This window comes from Myotis daubentonii, chromosome 1 (genome assembly GCF_963259705.1).
Source record: "Myotis daubentonii chromosome 1, mMyoDau2.1, whole genome shotgun sequence".
NCBI classification, from domain to species: domain Eukaryota; kingdom Metazoa; phylum Chordata; class Mammalia; order Chiroptera; family Vespertilionidae; genus Myotis; species Myotis daubentonii.
In genome coordinates, this window is record NC_081840.1 from 40,745,235 (window position 1) to 40,758,586 (window position 13,352).

Below are 13,352 nucleotides of genomic sequence, written 5' to 3' on the forward strand. Positions count from 1 at the left end.
ATCAATTGTAATTGTCTCCCAGTAAAGTTTAAAGGCATCTTGTGTTGTCAATTCCAGATACAGGGTTGCTTAGCTATGATCTATTCTTTGAAGTTATGAAAACATCTACACTAATATAAGAGAAAGATACAAATTGACCATACCTTCGTGACACCCACCAGCCAATCAGGAGAGAGTATGCAAATTAACCCAACAAAGATGGTGGGTTAATTTGCATATGCAGGCGCCGAGCGGCCGGGGGTGGGGCAGGATGCTTGTGTCATCACCATGGCCACGATGCAGGCATTCCACACTGCCCCAGCTGCTCCGGGCCTCTGGGCAGTGTGGAAAGGTGGAAAGGTGGGTCCGGCCCAAGCGAAGGTGGTGCCAGCAGCCAGGGGAAGGAAGGCCCATTCTTGCACAAATCTTCACACATCAGGCCTCTACTATTACATAAAGAGAGAGAAGCCACAAATGGGGACGGGGCGGGGGGGGGGGGGGAGACAGCTGTAATGGTGTTGACAATTTTTAAAGAGGAAAAAAAAAGAGAGAAGGGGAAGCCATTGTATCTTGCAATGAAACTCACAACTTAATACTGGAAGAAAATACACTCTGAAATTATTGAATGTTCAGAACATAAGAACAGTCTGCAAGAGCCATCCTAGATGTAAGCACTTAAGGGCAGAAAAGCCACCTCTTGCTTTTATGATCTGGCCACCATTGTGATTTAGCTTTGAAAATATAGGACAGGTGGGAAGGATTCTATTCTGGGTTTAGGAGGTGCAGGATAGGGAGAAGGGGAAAAAACTGTTCCTGGTTTTTTAGTTTCATCTAAGAACAGTATTCCTAGTGGGAACAATGTTGTAAAGAGCATTTGGGTTTCCTAGTCTAAACATCATGTTTTAAAAAGCAATATATTTTTGTAAACTATTCCTTCTCAATATCTAGATAATTCATAAATTCAGTTTTAATATCTAGTTGATCCAGGGGTTACTTAGAATGTTAATTCTTAATTTACAAGAGATACTAAACATTAAGTAAAGCATTTTGGGGAATGTGTTGAGCAGGAGGATCAAAGTTATTAGTTAATTTTGACTTAGTGATGAATAAATGTAGGTTTACATGTGATGGAAGATGAGACGGTAACAGCTTGCAACATGAAAAAGCATAGCAAAACATCCAAATTAATTGTGAGTGGGATTAAGATATTAAAAGAAATGTAATAAAGCCACTGAAATTTAAAAAAAGGGAAAATGGGTTATAACTAATAGTTATACTGTAAACAATATTGATGGAAAAACCAACTATGTCAATTAATACAATAAACGTAAATAGCCCAAATTTCCCTAAGATAAAGGAAATAAACATCAGATTGAATTTAAAACAAATGTAGTTTTAAAATAAAAGGTAAGCAAAGTTATTATACTAGAGAGATAGAAAGAGCAAGGAGGGTATATATAATAGCATCAAGTGAAAAGGAATTTAAGACCAAAAGAACTAAGTGAAACAGAAGGGTCTGATTTGATATTAAAGGTATAATGAATGCACAAAGAAGATGTAACAAACAACAAAGCCACAGATTACATAAAGCAAAAACTCAATACAAAGGAGAACATGATCAAAGCACAATCCTTGTGAAAAATGTGATCACCTGTTTATTTTAGAATACTGTAAGTCAAGGAGACAAATAATGAGCAAGAATACAAGATTTCTGATTAACCCAGTTAACAAGTTCAGTTATGTTTATAAATGTATTATGAAGGTTTATATTATGAATATTATCTTATACATCTATCCTCCACTCCTATAAGAAGAAAATATATTCTTCTCTTACATCCATTGAATATTTACCAGACGCTACCATACATGTCTATCTGTCCACAAAATAATGATTATACTATAAATTCTAAAGAGTAATCCATGACTTTTCACTTCCTCTTCAACAGACTACCTAAAATTTTCAGATCATTTTTTAGTTTGGGGTCCCCAAGGCTTTCTTGGTGAGCAAACACATGATGAGGCCAGCCTTGTTCACTGATAGTCGTCAGCAGTGCAAAGACACTAATTTAACAAACACTGTGTGCCAGCACCTCTTCCAACTGCTTTACAAATAATACCAATGAGAACTTAAACCTTAACTACAAAGAAAAGATCAGTAAGAAGCTTTAAAAAACACACCACTCTGGTCATTTTTAAATGCAAATTTAATAAATGAGATTCCATTCTTTACCTATCAGGTAACAAAAAAATTCTATATAATAAAGAGCTAATATGCAAATGGTCATTACGTCCTCGTGCCCTCGCGCCCTTGTGACCTCACACCCTCGTGCCCTTGCACCCTCATGCTGGGCTCCCCGCCCGGTGGGGTTTAAGAGAGGACCAGGGGCCGCGCCCCCCTGCCCAGTAAGGCTTGACAGAGGACCTGAGGCCGCGCCCGCTGCCTGGCGGGGCTTGATGGGGGGCCAGAGGCTGTGCCCCCTGCCCTGTGGGGCTTGATGGGTGTGAGACCGGCTGGGTCTGGATCTCCCATGATTTCAAAAAGCGGGCGGGTGGGCAGCGACTTAACTCTGGGTCCCACAGCGCACCCCAGACTCTGAGAGGAGGGAGATTTTCATATACATTTTACTAATTTTCTTTCATCTCTGACACTTCTATTATAGGGAAAGGGCAAATAGCAATATTAAAATATTTCCTCTAATTAATTCCCTTTTAATGTGTATGAATTTCATGCACCAGGCCACTAGTATAAATTATAATTGGATTAAGATATACAGGCAAGTATTACTCTCATCACTCACCACCGCAGGAGTGTAAATTGAACTCCCACTCAGAGGGACATTTTGATAACATGATTTTTAAAAACCTCTAAATTTTGAAAGTTTGTTGATCAAGCAATTTCATTTCTGGAAATAGGAATAATCAAAAAATGTGTTTAAATATTTACTATGTGAATTTCATTTCAGCTCTTTGCAACAAGATGGAAACAAACTAAATGTCCTAAAATAGGAGATTGGTTAAATAAATCATGAGGCACCCACACAGTCATTACCTTACAGATTAGCAGTTAATAGAATAGATTCTGGCCACAAAATCTCTGGATTTGAATCCCTGTTCTGCTTTTTAACTGCTTATGCCTTTGGACCACGTAACCTCCCTTGCCTTAATTCTATCACTATAAAAAAAATTGAGTAATAATAGAACTCACCTTTGCTGAGCTGTTTTAAAGATAAGTTAATATGTGTAAAACATTGCCAGCAGTGCCTACCACTTAGCAAATTTTACCAGTGTCATATAGCTATTAAAAAGGTTATTGTCATATATTTAGTCAGATGCAAAAATATTTATAGTATATTAAGTGAAAAGGGGGGATTTTAAGCGAGCAATGGGCATATGACATGATCTCAGTTTTGTTGACTTACATTATTTAGAGACATGCATATCTGCCTATAAATGTATACAAGATTTCACAGGATAAATATAAAAAGTTCATCATCGAGGCTGTGTGACTCTGGAGATATTGATAGTTTTATTTTTTTCTTCTAAGTCCTTTTATTTTCTGACTTTTCTGAAATGAGCATGTTCTGCTTTTGAAATAAGGGGTAAAAAGTTATTTCTTAAAACAAACAAAAAGTCTTTCTCCTACCAGCTGTTTTATTCTCCCTGGAAATTTGAGGGGAATGAATAAGAAGTCATTTTTGCTTTAGCATTTAACACTTGAGTCTCCAAAAGAGCACAGGAAAAGCATTTACATATGAAAAATAGCCCAGTGATTTTTCACTTTATCACCTACATTTCGAACAGCATGTTTTTGCCTCATCATGTGTTTGTTTACCAAGAAAGCCTCAGGGACCCCTAACTAACACAGACTGTGGGTCAGAATACCCATGGAAAGGCATGCTCTGACGGAGGCTTGGGCGGGGTGGCGTTGACCCTGCAGCCTGTCTGCCTCCCGCTTTATTAAAGTTTCATGCCTTCAATCACAGTTCCTGCATGAATTCTTTTACAGCTGCCAGCACGCTGAGCAAAAGCCAGAGAGACACGGCAAATCCATTTTCTCCTCAGAAACTGTGGACATTGGGTGAGGCCACAGTTTTATTTGCTGTGCTGTTCATAAACAGCCCTTACTTACAGAACTGAGAATCTCTACCTGGGGCACTTAAATAAATACTATAGAGAACTGGGCACTTACAGATCTCAAATCTGTTTTTCTTCTTCCCACGGTTGCCTGGTGGCATCAGAACAAGCAGAACGCCAGGGCTCCTGGAAGAACGCGGTGGACCATGAGGCGTGGACGTGAAGGCAGCCAGAGGGGGTCGTGGAGGCAACAGCTTTCTAGAAAGAGACGCAGAGCCTGCTGGTTGGGGCCCTCCAATTCTCCAGAGAAAAGGCAGCATTTGCACAAAGGAGATCTAGCCTGTAGTCCATCTGCAGGATGTGAAATCCAATATTTACCCAAAGCCTTAGCCCAAGGAAGGCATATTTTTGATCCTTGGCTGTAAATACATAGTAACTGCCTAACAACACACAGACCGTGGGTCAGAATGTCCGTGGAAAGGCTGCTCTGATGGAGCCTTGGGCAGGGTGGCGTTGACCTTGCAGCCTGTCTGCCTCCCGCTTTATTAAAGTTTCATGCCTTCAATCACATGAATTCTTTTACAGCTGCCAGCACGCTGGGCAAAAGCCATAGAGACACGGCAAATCCATTTTCTCCTGAGAAACTGTGAACATTGGGTGAGGCCACAGTTTTACAAGGTCTTTGCTGTGCCGTGAGGCGAAAAGTGGCTGCTGGGTCTCCTTGCTGAAAAGCCTTGCGTGGTGACCCGCATTCCCAGGTTAAGAATTTCCTGTCTCGGGCAGAGAAACATCTTCCGTTTGATGGATTTAAAGCTGTTCAAAGTATCTCTGGAATTCAGACTGTGGCCCGAACTGGCCATGTCCTGCTAGGGAAGCAGATGCTTGGCATTTTCCTCTGAGGGTAGAGAGCTACATTCTGTTGGTCGTTAGAATATTCTAGTCTTCCGCTTCATTAGAGAACCGATGGGAGAGGGCTTTGACATGGGCATGACCGAGCTCAAAATAGTGGTCATTTCAGGGCAGGGATGGTTCCTTGAGGGAAGAGATTGTGTTGACTTTCTTTATCATTGTTTTCCTAGCATGAAGCACTGTGCCTGGCCCATGGTGAAACCCTATGAAGAGGGATTAAATTAATAAATTGCCAAGGGAAGAATTATCCTTGTTATCTGTATTAGTCAGTTTTATGGCATAACAACTGCCAAAATCTCAGTGGCTTTTAAAACAAAGGTTTGTTTCTTGTTCGTGGGAGTTTCCTAGGCGGTAGTCGAAGTTCTGTTCTGCTTGCCTTCCTTCTGAGGCCCACAGCTGCTGTGTGGGGCATGCCCAGTGCTGTGTGGGCCCGGCTCCCACCAGCTCACAGCTCAAGAGTTGATGGTGCGCATCTCTTCCCAACTCCATGTTCAGTGATATCGTTGGGGTAACCTAAAATCGCCTTTGCATTTACACCGTGGAAATGAGCAAACACTTTAAATCAGAATTTGTTTTTGTTTTTTGAGAACCAGTTTCTCAACACACTACCAGCTTCATGTGACAGAGAAGAAGAGCAAAGGAGCTGGCAGAAAATCACGATGCCTCTTCAGACCAAAGCAAATCACACGGCCATGGATGACGACAGGGCAGGGACACCATTTACGGGAGGCCCTCCAAGTCATGTGGCCAAAATGGGGAGGGAACAATCTACCCCACTGTCTGAATGACTGTAACTGACCAACCCCAAAGTGGGACAGGTGGAATGACAGAGTCTTTTAATGATATAGATGCATATTTTAACATACTTTTTATTATAAAATAATACGACTTATGAAATAAATGCTTATAATATGCCAGGTGTTGTATAGAAGAACTTCCTATCCATGGTTTCATATAATTCCCACCACATCCTATGATGTAGGTACTGTTATTATCCCCATATTGCAGATGAGGAAACTAAGCCGAGAAAGTTTCGTGTTGTAGGTTGGATTCCTTGGACACAGACTCAGAGCTGCGTAGGAATGTTTAGCTGCTGAGTGTTCCCAGTAGATCCACCTGTGAGGAACTAAGACGTGAGAAGGTAGAGGGAGAAGCAGTGGCCTCAGCCAGTCCTGCAGGGAGTCCTGGGACTGAGATGGCCTGTCAGTTTGTTCTCAAATGGAGTCAAGGGGGTCCCAGAAGCCAATCATGGTCCACCCCAGAAGGAAGCGTCTTGAGCAATGCAGTTGCCTGTTGGCAGGAGCAGCTTCTAGTGGAATCTATCAACAGTGATACCCCAGCAGCTGGAATAAAGGAGGTATCGGCCTTTAAAGGGGGATCTGGGCAGAGCACCACAGTATCCACTACAATTAGGTGCTATGTCCATGATCACATCGCTAGCAAAAGGCTAGAGTTTAAACCTAAGTCCATCTGACCTTACATCTGTCCTCTTAATCCCAGTGCTAATTTGGCCCCATTGTCCTATCTATTTCAATTGCTACAATCCGATGAAATAATGGCATTTCTGGTACACGTTTATGGTTTAAAGAGTGACTGGAACAGACTGTTTGGGTTTAATTTGTTACTAAACAGGCGGTAGATGGCATTTGTCATAAGCTTTGGGTGTGAATGTTTGTGTGCATGTGCTCACAGGTCTAGCCCTGAGATGGGAAAGGGGTAGGAAAGCGGATGTAACTGTTAGATTAAAAGTCCACAATGTCTTCCTTCTTTCTGTCTTCCACACAACTCATAGGGTCAGGTTCACGACCCTAAAAGGGGTGAGATTTGTTTCATGTGTGGGATGTGCCAGCTCAGGCAGGGGAACGCGGACCTGCGGGGGACATGCTTCCCCACTTATCCTTAAAGTTAGCCTGGGCCTTTGAAGGGTCAGCTCTTTGGGGTTGTCCCAGCTCTCCTTCCATCAGAGCTGGGGTTGGCCACCGTCAAAGGTAACAAAGCTGACACCAGGTAAAGTGGTAAGGACAGATTTTCAACAGTAATATACTATCACAATAGGGAAAAGAGTCCAGCCTTAACTGATCTCAACTTTAATTTGTACAGAGGTGACTGGGCATTTTAAGGGGAGAGTGAAAGAGGAGGGAGAGGGTGATGGGAACTCAGTAACTGACTCAGTCAGATAAGTGAAAAATTACAGAAAGTGGGAAGGAGGGATTGGCTCCTGTGATACCCACCTGGGTTTGCTAACTAGTGTTTATTGGGGTTAGGCTTCTACTCTCCCACAGAGCCTGGGAGACGGGGGGACTGTCTTTAGGTGATGCCTGGAACAAACAGTACTTTTTTCTGGCAGCCTTTCTCTCTCAGACAGATGCTCTAAGGGGGGATAGTGTCATCCTAGGGATGTGGCCCTGAGCAGTTAGAAGCTGTGTTAGTGTTTTGTTCAAGTCTTTCTAGGCGAAAATTGAGGCCTAGTTGACAAGCACAGCTCCGAGAAGCTTGGCTAGAGTTTAGCCACAGAGAGAATCTGTGTCACAGCCAATGAGAAATAAGCAGTTAGTGGACCAAATCCCTACCCATCAGACCCCTCTGGTACCAGTCTTATCCAAAGCCAGGAGCCTACTCTACTGATGGGAGATTTCATACACACACATTCACATACTCTCTTACATCCTTACACACTGTACACTCATACTCACACACATATACACATACAATCACATACAGTTTCATATACTCTTACACACATAGAGCCTCACCCACACTCAGATGTTCTCACATACACACACACACACACACACACACACACACACACACATGTCCCTGGGCTTTGTGTATCAGTTCCCAGGCTCAGCTACTGGGCTTGCAGATTGCAGCCTGTTCAAGCCCTAGCCCGGCTGCTGGGCTGAAAGACAGGGTGGCACCTCCCGGCAGACCAGCCTCTGAGGCTGCCTCCCCATGCAACTGCAGTGAGCTGGGACTGGGGTAGATCCGGGAGCTTCCACCACCAGGGAATCCAGAGGAGAGACCCACCCCTTGGGGGGCAGGAGGGGCGCAGGCAGGAAGAAGAGGAGCGTTAGCTAGAAGGAAAGCAGGCCCTTGGGTGGCTCTGTTTGAAGGTTCCTCGGCTTAAGGCTTCACTGGGTGAATTCTCATGTGTTTACCTCATTCCATGTTCAGCCTGGTTTCTGCCACGGTCTCAGGTTGGTAGGTAAGAAAGCCAGGACAGCACCCCGGTCCAAAGCTGCTTGCCCTCTCCCATGAGACCCCTCTCTTTGACAGGGATCCTTTCCAAATTCACCAAAAAACTTTGTGTAGGAAAAAAAACATTGAACATTTCATAGGTTAATTAGCCATGCTATGGTTTCCATACTGTCTGATTGTTAAGCATAACAAATCCCCTTATCAGCTCATCATCTTTGGTTTTACCTGCTCTTACCATGGGCTGTTCTGGTTCCTTCCTGCATGGGTGAAGGCAGAGTTCTCTGCTTTGGGAGGGTGGGGCAAAGAGCATGACTCTGGAGTCAGACGAGGGTTTGTGTTTCGGTTCTTCCATATGTGAGAGGTCAAACCTGAGCCCAGCTGTACCCCTCTGAGCCTCTGCCAATGGCAGGGTGGTGACCGGGATTACATTGGGCTCGTGGTAAAGGCACCTGTCAGAGTTCCTGGCTTAAAGTAAATGGCCAATATATTATAACTATTAGAATTTCTTGCTTTTACTTTTTAATTATATAATGTCAGTACGTAGTGAGACTCAAACGTTAGTATTTCAAGAAAAATTGTTATTCCCCTGGGTGGGGGGTGGGGGGGGGCGACTTCCTTCAGATCACATTGCCTGGATTGTCGCTTTGCTCCTGCGTTTTGTGTTGGCCTCGGTCCCTGGGAAGGAGGTGGATGGGGCTGCAGTCCTGAGCAGCATGCACTGTGACAGAGCCTCCCTGGGGAGGCAGCAAGGGTGCTGTAACTTCAGACCCCAGGCAGCCAGGAAGCTTCCTTTGCCCCAATTTGTCTCCATCCAATAGTCGTAGTAAATTGGGGGGTGGGGGTGGGAGGTTGACACATGAATAATGTTCATGGCAGGGAAAGGAAGGAAGACCCTGTCTTCTGTGTGTGCTTGCTTAGCAGCTGGGCTGGGCGAGGCTGGGTGGATGCACAGGCAAGTAAGGAGTTAGTCAGGATGCATGGAATTTCCTTACCCACTAGCTGAGCCTAAATCATAACAGGCTTTGAGATACCCTCCCTGTGCACTCCCAGGCTGAGCCCCCGCTCCTGTAACGTTCTGTCCTTTGGGAGGCCAGGAGAGCCAGTCCGGGCAGAGACTGGACAGGAAATCAGGAGAGGAGGGAAGGGGGAGGCAGAGTTCTTTGTTTCTCTCCTCGGGCTCCGGACAACTCGCATCCTTTGGGAAGATCTTGGCTATTCAGAGCATGCTCTGAGCGCTTGACTGGAAATTTGTGGGTCTTCTTTGGCTACATCATTTTTCCACTCTCGTTCACTTTCTGATCATGACACTTTTTCAGTAAATTTGAAAACAACTATCCAAGCAATCAGAATGTCATTGCCAAGGCATTATAAACAGCTTCTAATGGCGCGCACCCGTAACGAAAACACACACTAAATATTTGCATCTCGAGTGTGCAGGTATAAATTTACAGGGCTACTCTGTGGCTCTGAATACAGAACGTCTCCGTTAGCACAGAGCAGGAATTTAATTGCTTCTGGGAAACAAAATCCATCAATAATAAAGTTCTTCTATATCAGATGGAATTTATAAATGTGATCAAAAGACTATCCTGTAAAAAGAACACACACATAAATCCTTACAATGAGAAGATCGTTTTCCAGTGATAAACAGTTTCTGGTGTTTTTCATTGTCTCCTGCTCAATTTCTGCAAGTTAGCAAAGCTTCAGAGGGAGGTTTCTAGATCTTTATCTTATAATGCAGTTGTTTCTCAAATTCCAGAACACTCATTTGCCAGGTAGAGGGGATCCTTAGGACTTAACGTAGACACCAAGAGAGGAAATCTGCAAATAGATTTGGCAGTTCATTTATTGCTTTGCCAGATAAAATCCTGAGAGTGGAGGAGGCCAGCATTCTTTGTCAAATACAGAATAATTTTACAGCAGCACTTGGTCAACAATTCTTTAGGGGGAGGGGGAGGTTCGACCTACTTTATACAAACCATTAATTGCAAAGCTGGAATACAAGAAATTAGGTAGCTCCGGTTCTCTGTAACTGAATGAATGTGGCGTCTGTACTCCAACCTCCAAATGTTACTAAGGTGAAGGTTACAATCAAAAGGGGGAGGAAACTGGGGTGGCCCAGCCAGCTTCTGCTCATTCAGAAAAAGAAGGGCTATGAGTTAGTTCCAAAGAACAGTGAAAATGTCTCCTTTGGAATATGTCCCTCATCTTATTGCTTGCTCTTCTGAATGAGATCCTCTTCTCCCTTCATCCCTTGGGCTCTTGGAAAAAGTTCTTGAGGAGAAAACTTTACCCCAAATTATAGTGCCGTTGGGACCTAGTAATAAAGAATTGAGTAGCCCTTTCAGCAAGTTGAAAGGGTTAAAGAGAATAAAACAGGGCAGAGAAAGACTTTTGTGCTTAGCAGATATCTTGCAGAAAGCTTGCAGCCTTGAGCACAACATAGCTCAGGTAACCAGAAGACACCTGGCATGGGAGGAACCAATGATATCAGAATCCACATGTACCAATGTTGGCTAAGTGGCCTGACTCAGACAAGAGCAATCTGAGGGGGCCTCGGACTCTTGGGCCTCGTGTCAACACAGCCCTGTTTGATCTTGTTGCTGCGTCATGTGATTATAGGTCCATGTCTTTCTTCTTTGTCTTGCAGAGCCAGCTGTCCCAGGCGCTGAACGGGCTGTCGGACAGGGCCAAAGAAGCCAAGGAGTTCCTGGTGCAGCTCCGCAACATGGTCCAGCAGATCCAGGTACCTGAGGCAGCAGCACCTGAGACAGGCAGCAAACCCCATAGGACAAGATGGAACTATGTGATGAGGGGGATTGTTTCTTCTCTGCTATTTCTATGTGTTGTGGGGGAAATCCTATTTCTTTTCTTCTGCTCTGTCTCTTCCATTACATACAAACACACATACAGACCAGCTTCTGACATGTTCCTTCTTGAGGTGTTATGTTTGCCAGTAGCCAGAAAGAACCTGGTTTTCCAAGGAGTTCCCATCTTCCACACAGAGGTCCTAATTCTCCACTGCTGTGGATTTAGAAAGAGGTCTACTTCTTTGTGAATGTAAAGTCATTGTTGTTGAGTTTTTTAAACTCTATAGGTTCCCAAAGCACCTTGCAATGATTATATCTTATCTAATGGTAACAAACGAATCGCACTTACTCTTTTTTTTCTTCCTTCCTTCTTCCCTTCCTTTTCTTCCTCTTTCCTTCTTTTCTACCCCAGAGTGATGCTTCTCCTCTACTTAGATACTTAAATATTTTTCAACCACGATCTCCTGGTGACTCTAATTTCAGATTGCTTTATCTGGACACAATGACCAACAGATCCGCCAGCATCTGGAAGCTGGTGAATTCTTCCCTAGAGCTAAAGGAGAAGAAGCCATAAATTGCATGACATGCTAACATAATGACTTTCTGCACTGTTTACCAGAGAAGTAACCTGAGCTCTTCCCTCCATTAAATTGTCTTTCTGAACTAATAATCAACCCATGTCAAGGCGGAAATGGTTTTTTTACTGTAAGTCAACCTTCTTTCTAAATGATCTCACACTGATTTCTTTGCCTATTTTTGGCATATATGCCCATGTTAAAATTTCTAATTCCTTAACAACCTAACAGTTGTACACGTCCTTCTATTTCCCAAGCAATAGAACCTCTTCTTTGCTTTTTCTGGCATAAAATATGCAGCCCCAGGCTCACCTCTGAACCCCACCTCTTCCTCAGACAAAGCTTTCCCTCTGGTCCAAATCAGAGCCTATGAGGGGAAAGCTCCCCTCTCCCTCCCAATATTGCCCCGCATGGGACAGAGAACGCTCTGACCTGATGTTTTCCGGGGCTTCTCTGAGAACTCAAAGCAAGTGCCACGCAAACCAAAACATAACATTGCTTATAATTTAGTGAAAGAATCGCTTAAAATTAATGTGTAATGAATTTAAAAATTTAGATCCAGCATTCAATCTAAGCATCGTGGGGAAGCTATCATTCATTTAGAATGTGGTCACCTTTCCCCACAAGCTGTTGGTTCATGTCTGACTTTAACAACCTACCCATTTCTGTTCACTTGGCTTTCCTTAATGAAAGGAGCACTTTTATCCATGATTATTCTTACAAACTTCCAGTGTCATCTGATTATGGTTTAATATTGAAGACCATTGCCATTCTCTTTCTTATGTCTTTCCCTGAATTCAGTGACTCTTTCATCTCTTGTGCCTTAACAGTACCCACCCCCTCAGGCAACCAGCCTTTCTGAATGTCACCTTCCACCAAACGCAGCTGAACATACGCCAGCCTTCAAAAGGATTCATGTGCAACTCTGCAAACAAAGCTTGATTTGTTTATTTAATACAATTCAGACTTTGGAGATGATTCCCTTTTGCTAAAAATAAGTTGATCAAGTGATATTCTTCCTTTTTGATCTAAATTTAGAGCAAAACACAACCACTATAGAATGAAATTTACACAGTTACTTTTGAGATGGCAAACGTGCATTGTGGATAGAGCTCTCCTTCCTTCCCTTCAGTGGGGATCTCTACCCCACAGTGGACGGGCGAGCTCTGTTTTCTCCGGCAGCTTCTGGCTGAGAGGTGTGGTCTCTCACACAGGAGAACAGTGTGGAGTTTGAGGCCTGCCTGGTGGCCCAGTGTGATGCCCTCATCGACGCCCTCAACAGGAGGAAAGCCCAGCTGCTTGCGCGCGTCAACAAGGAGCATGAGCACAAGCTGAAGGTGAGTGCTGGGCCGTGGGGGGACCAGAAAGCCACAGAGCTGGGCTCCGAGGGCTGTGACAACAGGCTAGACGGGGAAGCAGGATGCCCACAGCCTTGGGTGGTCAGTGGCCTGGCTGGCAAGGGGTGGGCATAGCCCTTTATTCACCACTCGCTTCTTCATTTCACTCATCAATATTAGTGGAGTGACTCCTCTGGGTCAGAAATTGCTTTGGGTACAGGTATAATAAAATTAATATCCCTGCCCTCATGGGGCTTATATTTACCAGGAAGGATAAATAATAAGCAAGATAAGTAAGGAAGATCCAGTATATTAGTGAAAAGTGCTAAGAAAACAGTAAGGAAACAGGGCTGGGGAATACTGGGGATGGTGGTTGAAATTTTAGGCAGCGTGATCAGAGTGGCCATGCAGAGACGTAAATCGGGAAATGGAGTCAGTACTTCCCAGAAAGCAAACAAGACTTGTCTTAA

The 13,352-nt window shown here is 43.8% G+C and overlaps 1 protein-coding gene and 1 long non-coding RNA gene across 13 annotated transcripts in view; one reads left to right on the top strand and one right to left on the bottom strand.

Moving 5' to 3' along the window:
* Positions 1-13,352, bottom strand: part of LOC132234862 (uncharacterized) — a 213,650-nt gene that overhangs the window by 127,151 nt on the left and 73,147 nt on the right. The window lies entirely within an intron of this gene.
* Positions 1-13,352, top strand: part of TRIM9 (tripartite motif containing 9) — an 84,158-nt gene that overhangs the window by 32,576 nt on the left and 38,230 nt on the right. For all 12 annotated transcript variants that reach the window (XM_059696059.1, XM_059696079.1, XM_059696095.1 and 9 more), the window contains exons 2-3: positions 10,811-10,906; positions 12,760-12,882. In XM_059696059.1, the coding sequence (XP_059552042.1) occupies positions 10,811-10,906; positions 12,760-12,882 (219 nt within the window). The remainder of the gene's footprint in view (positions 1-10,810; positions 10,907-12,759; positions 12,883-13,352) is intronic.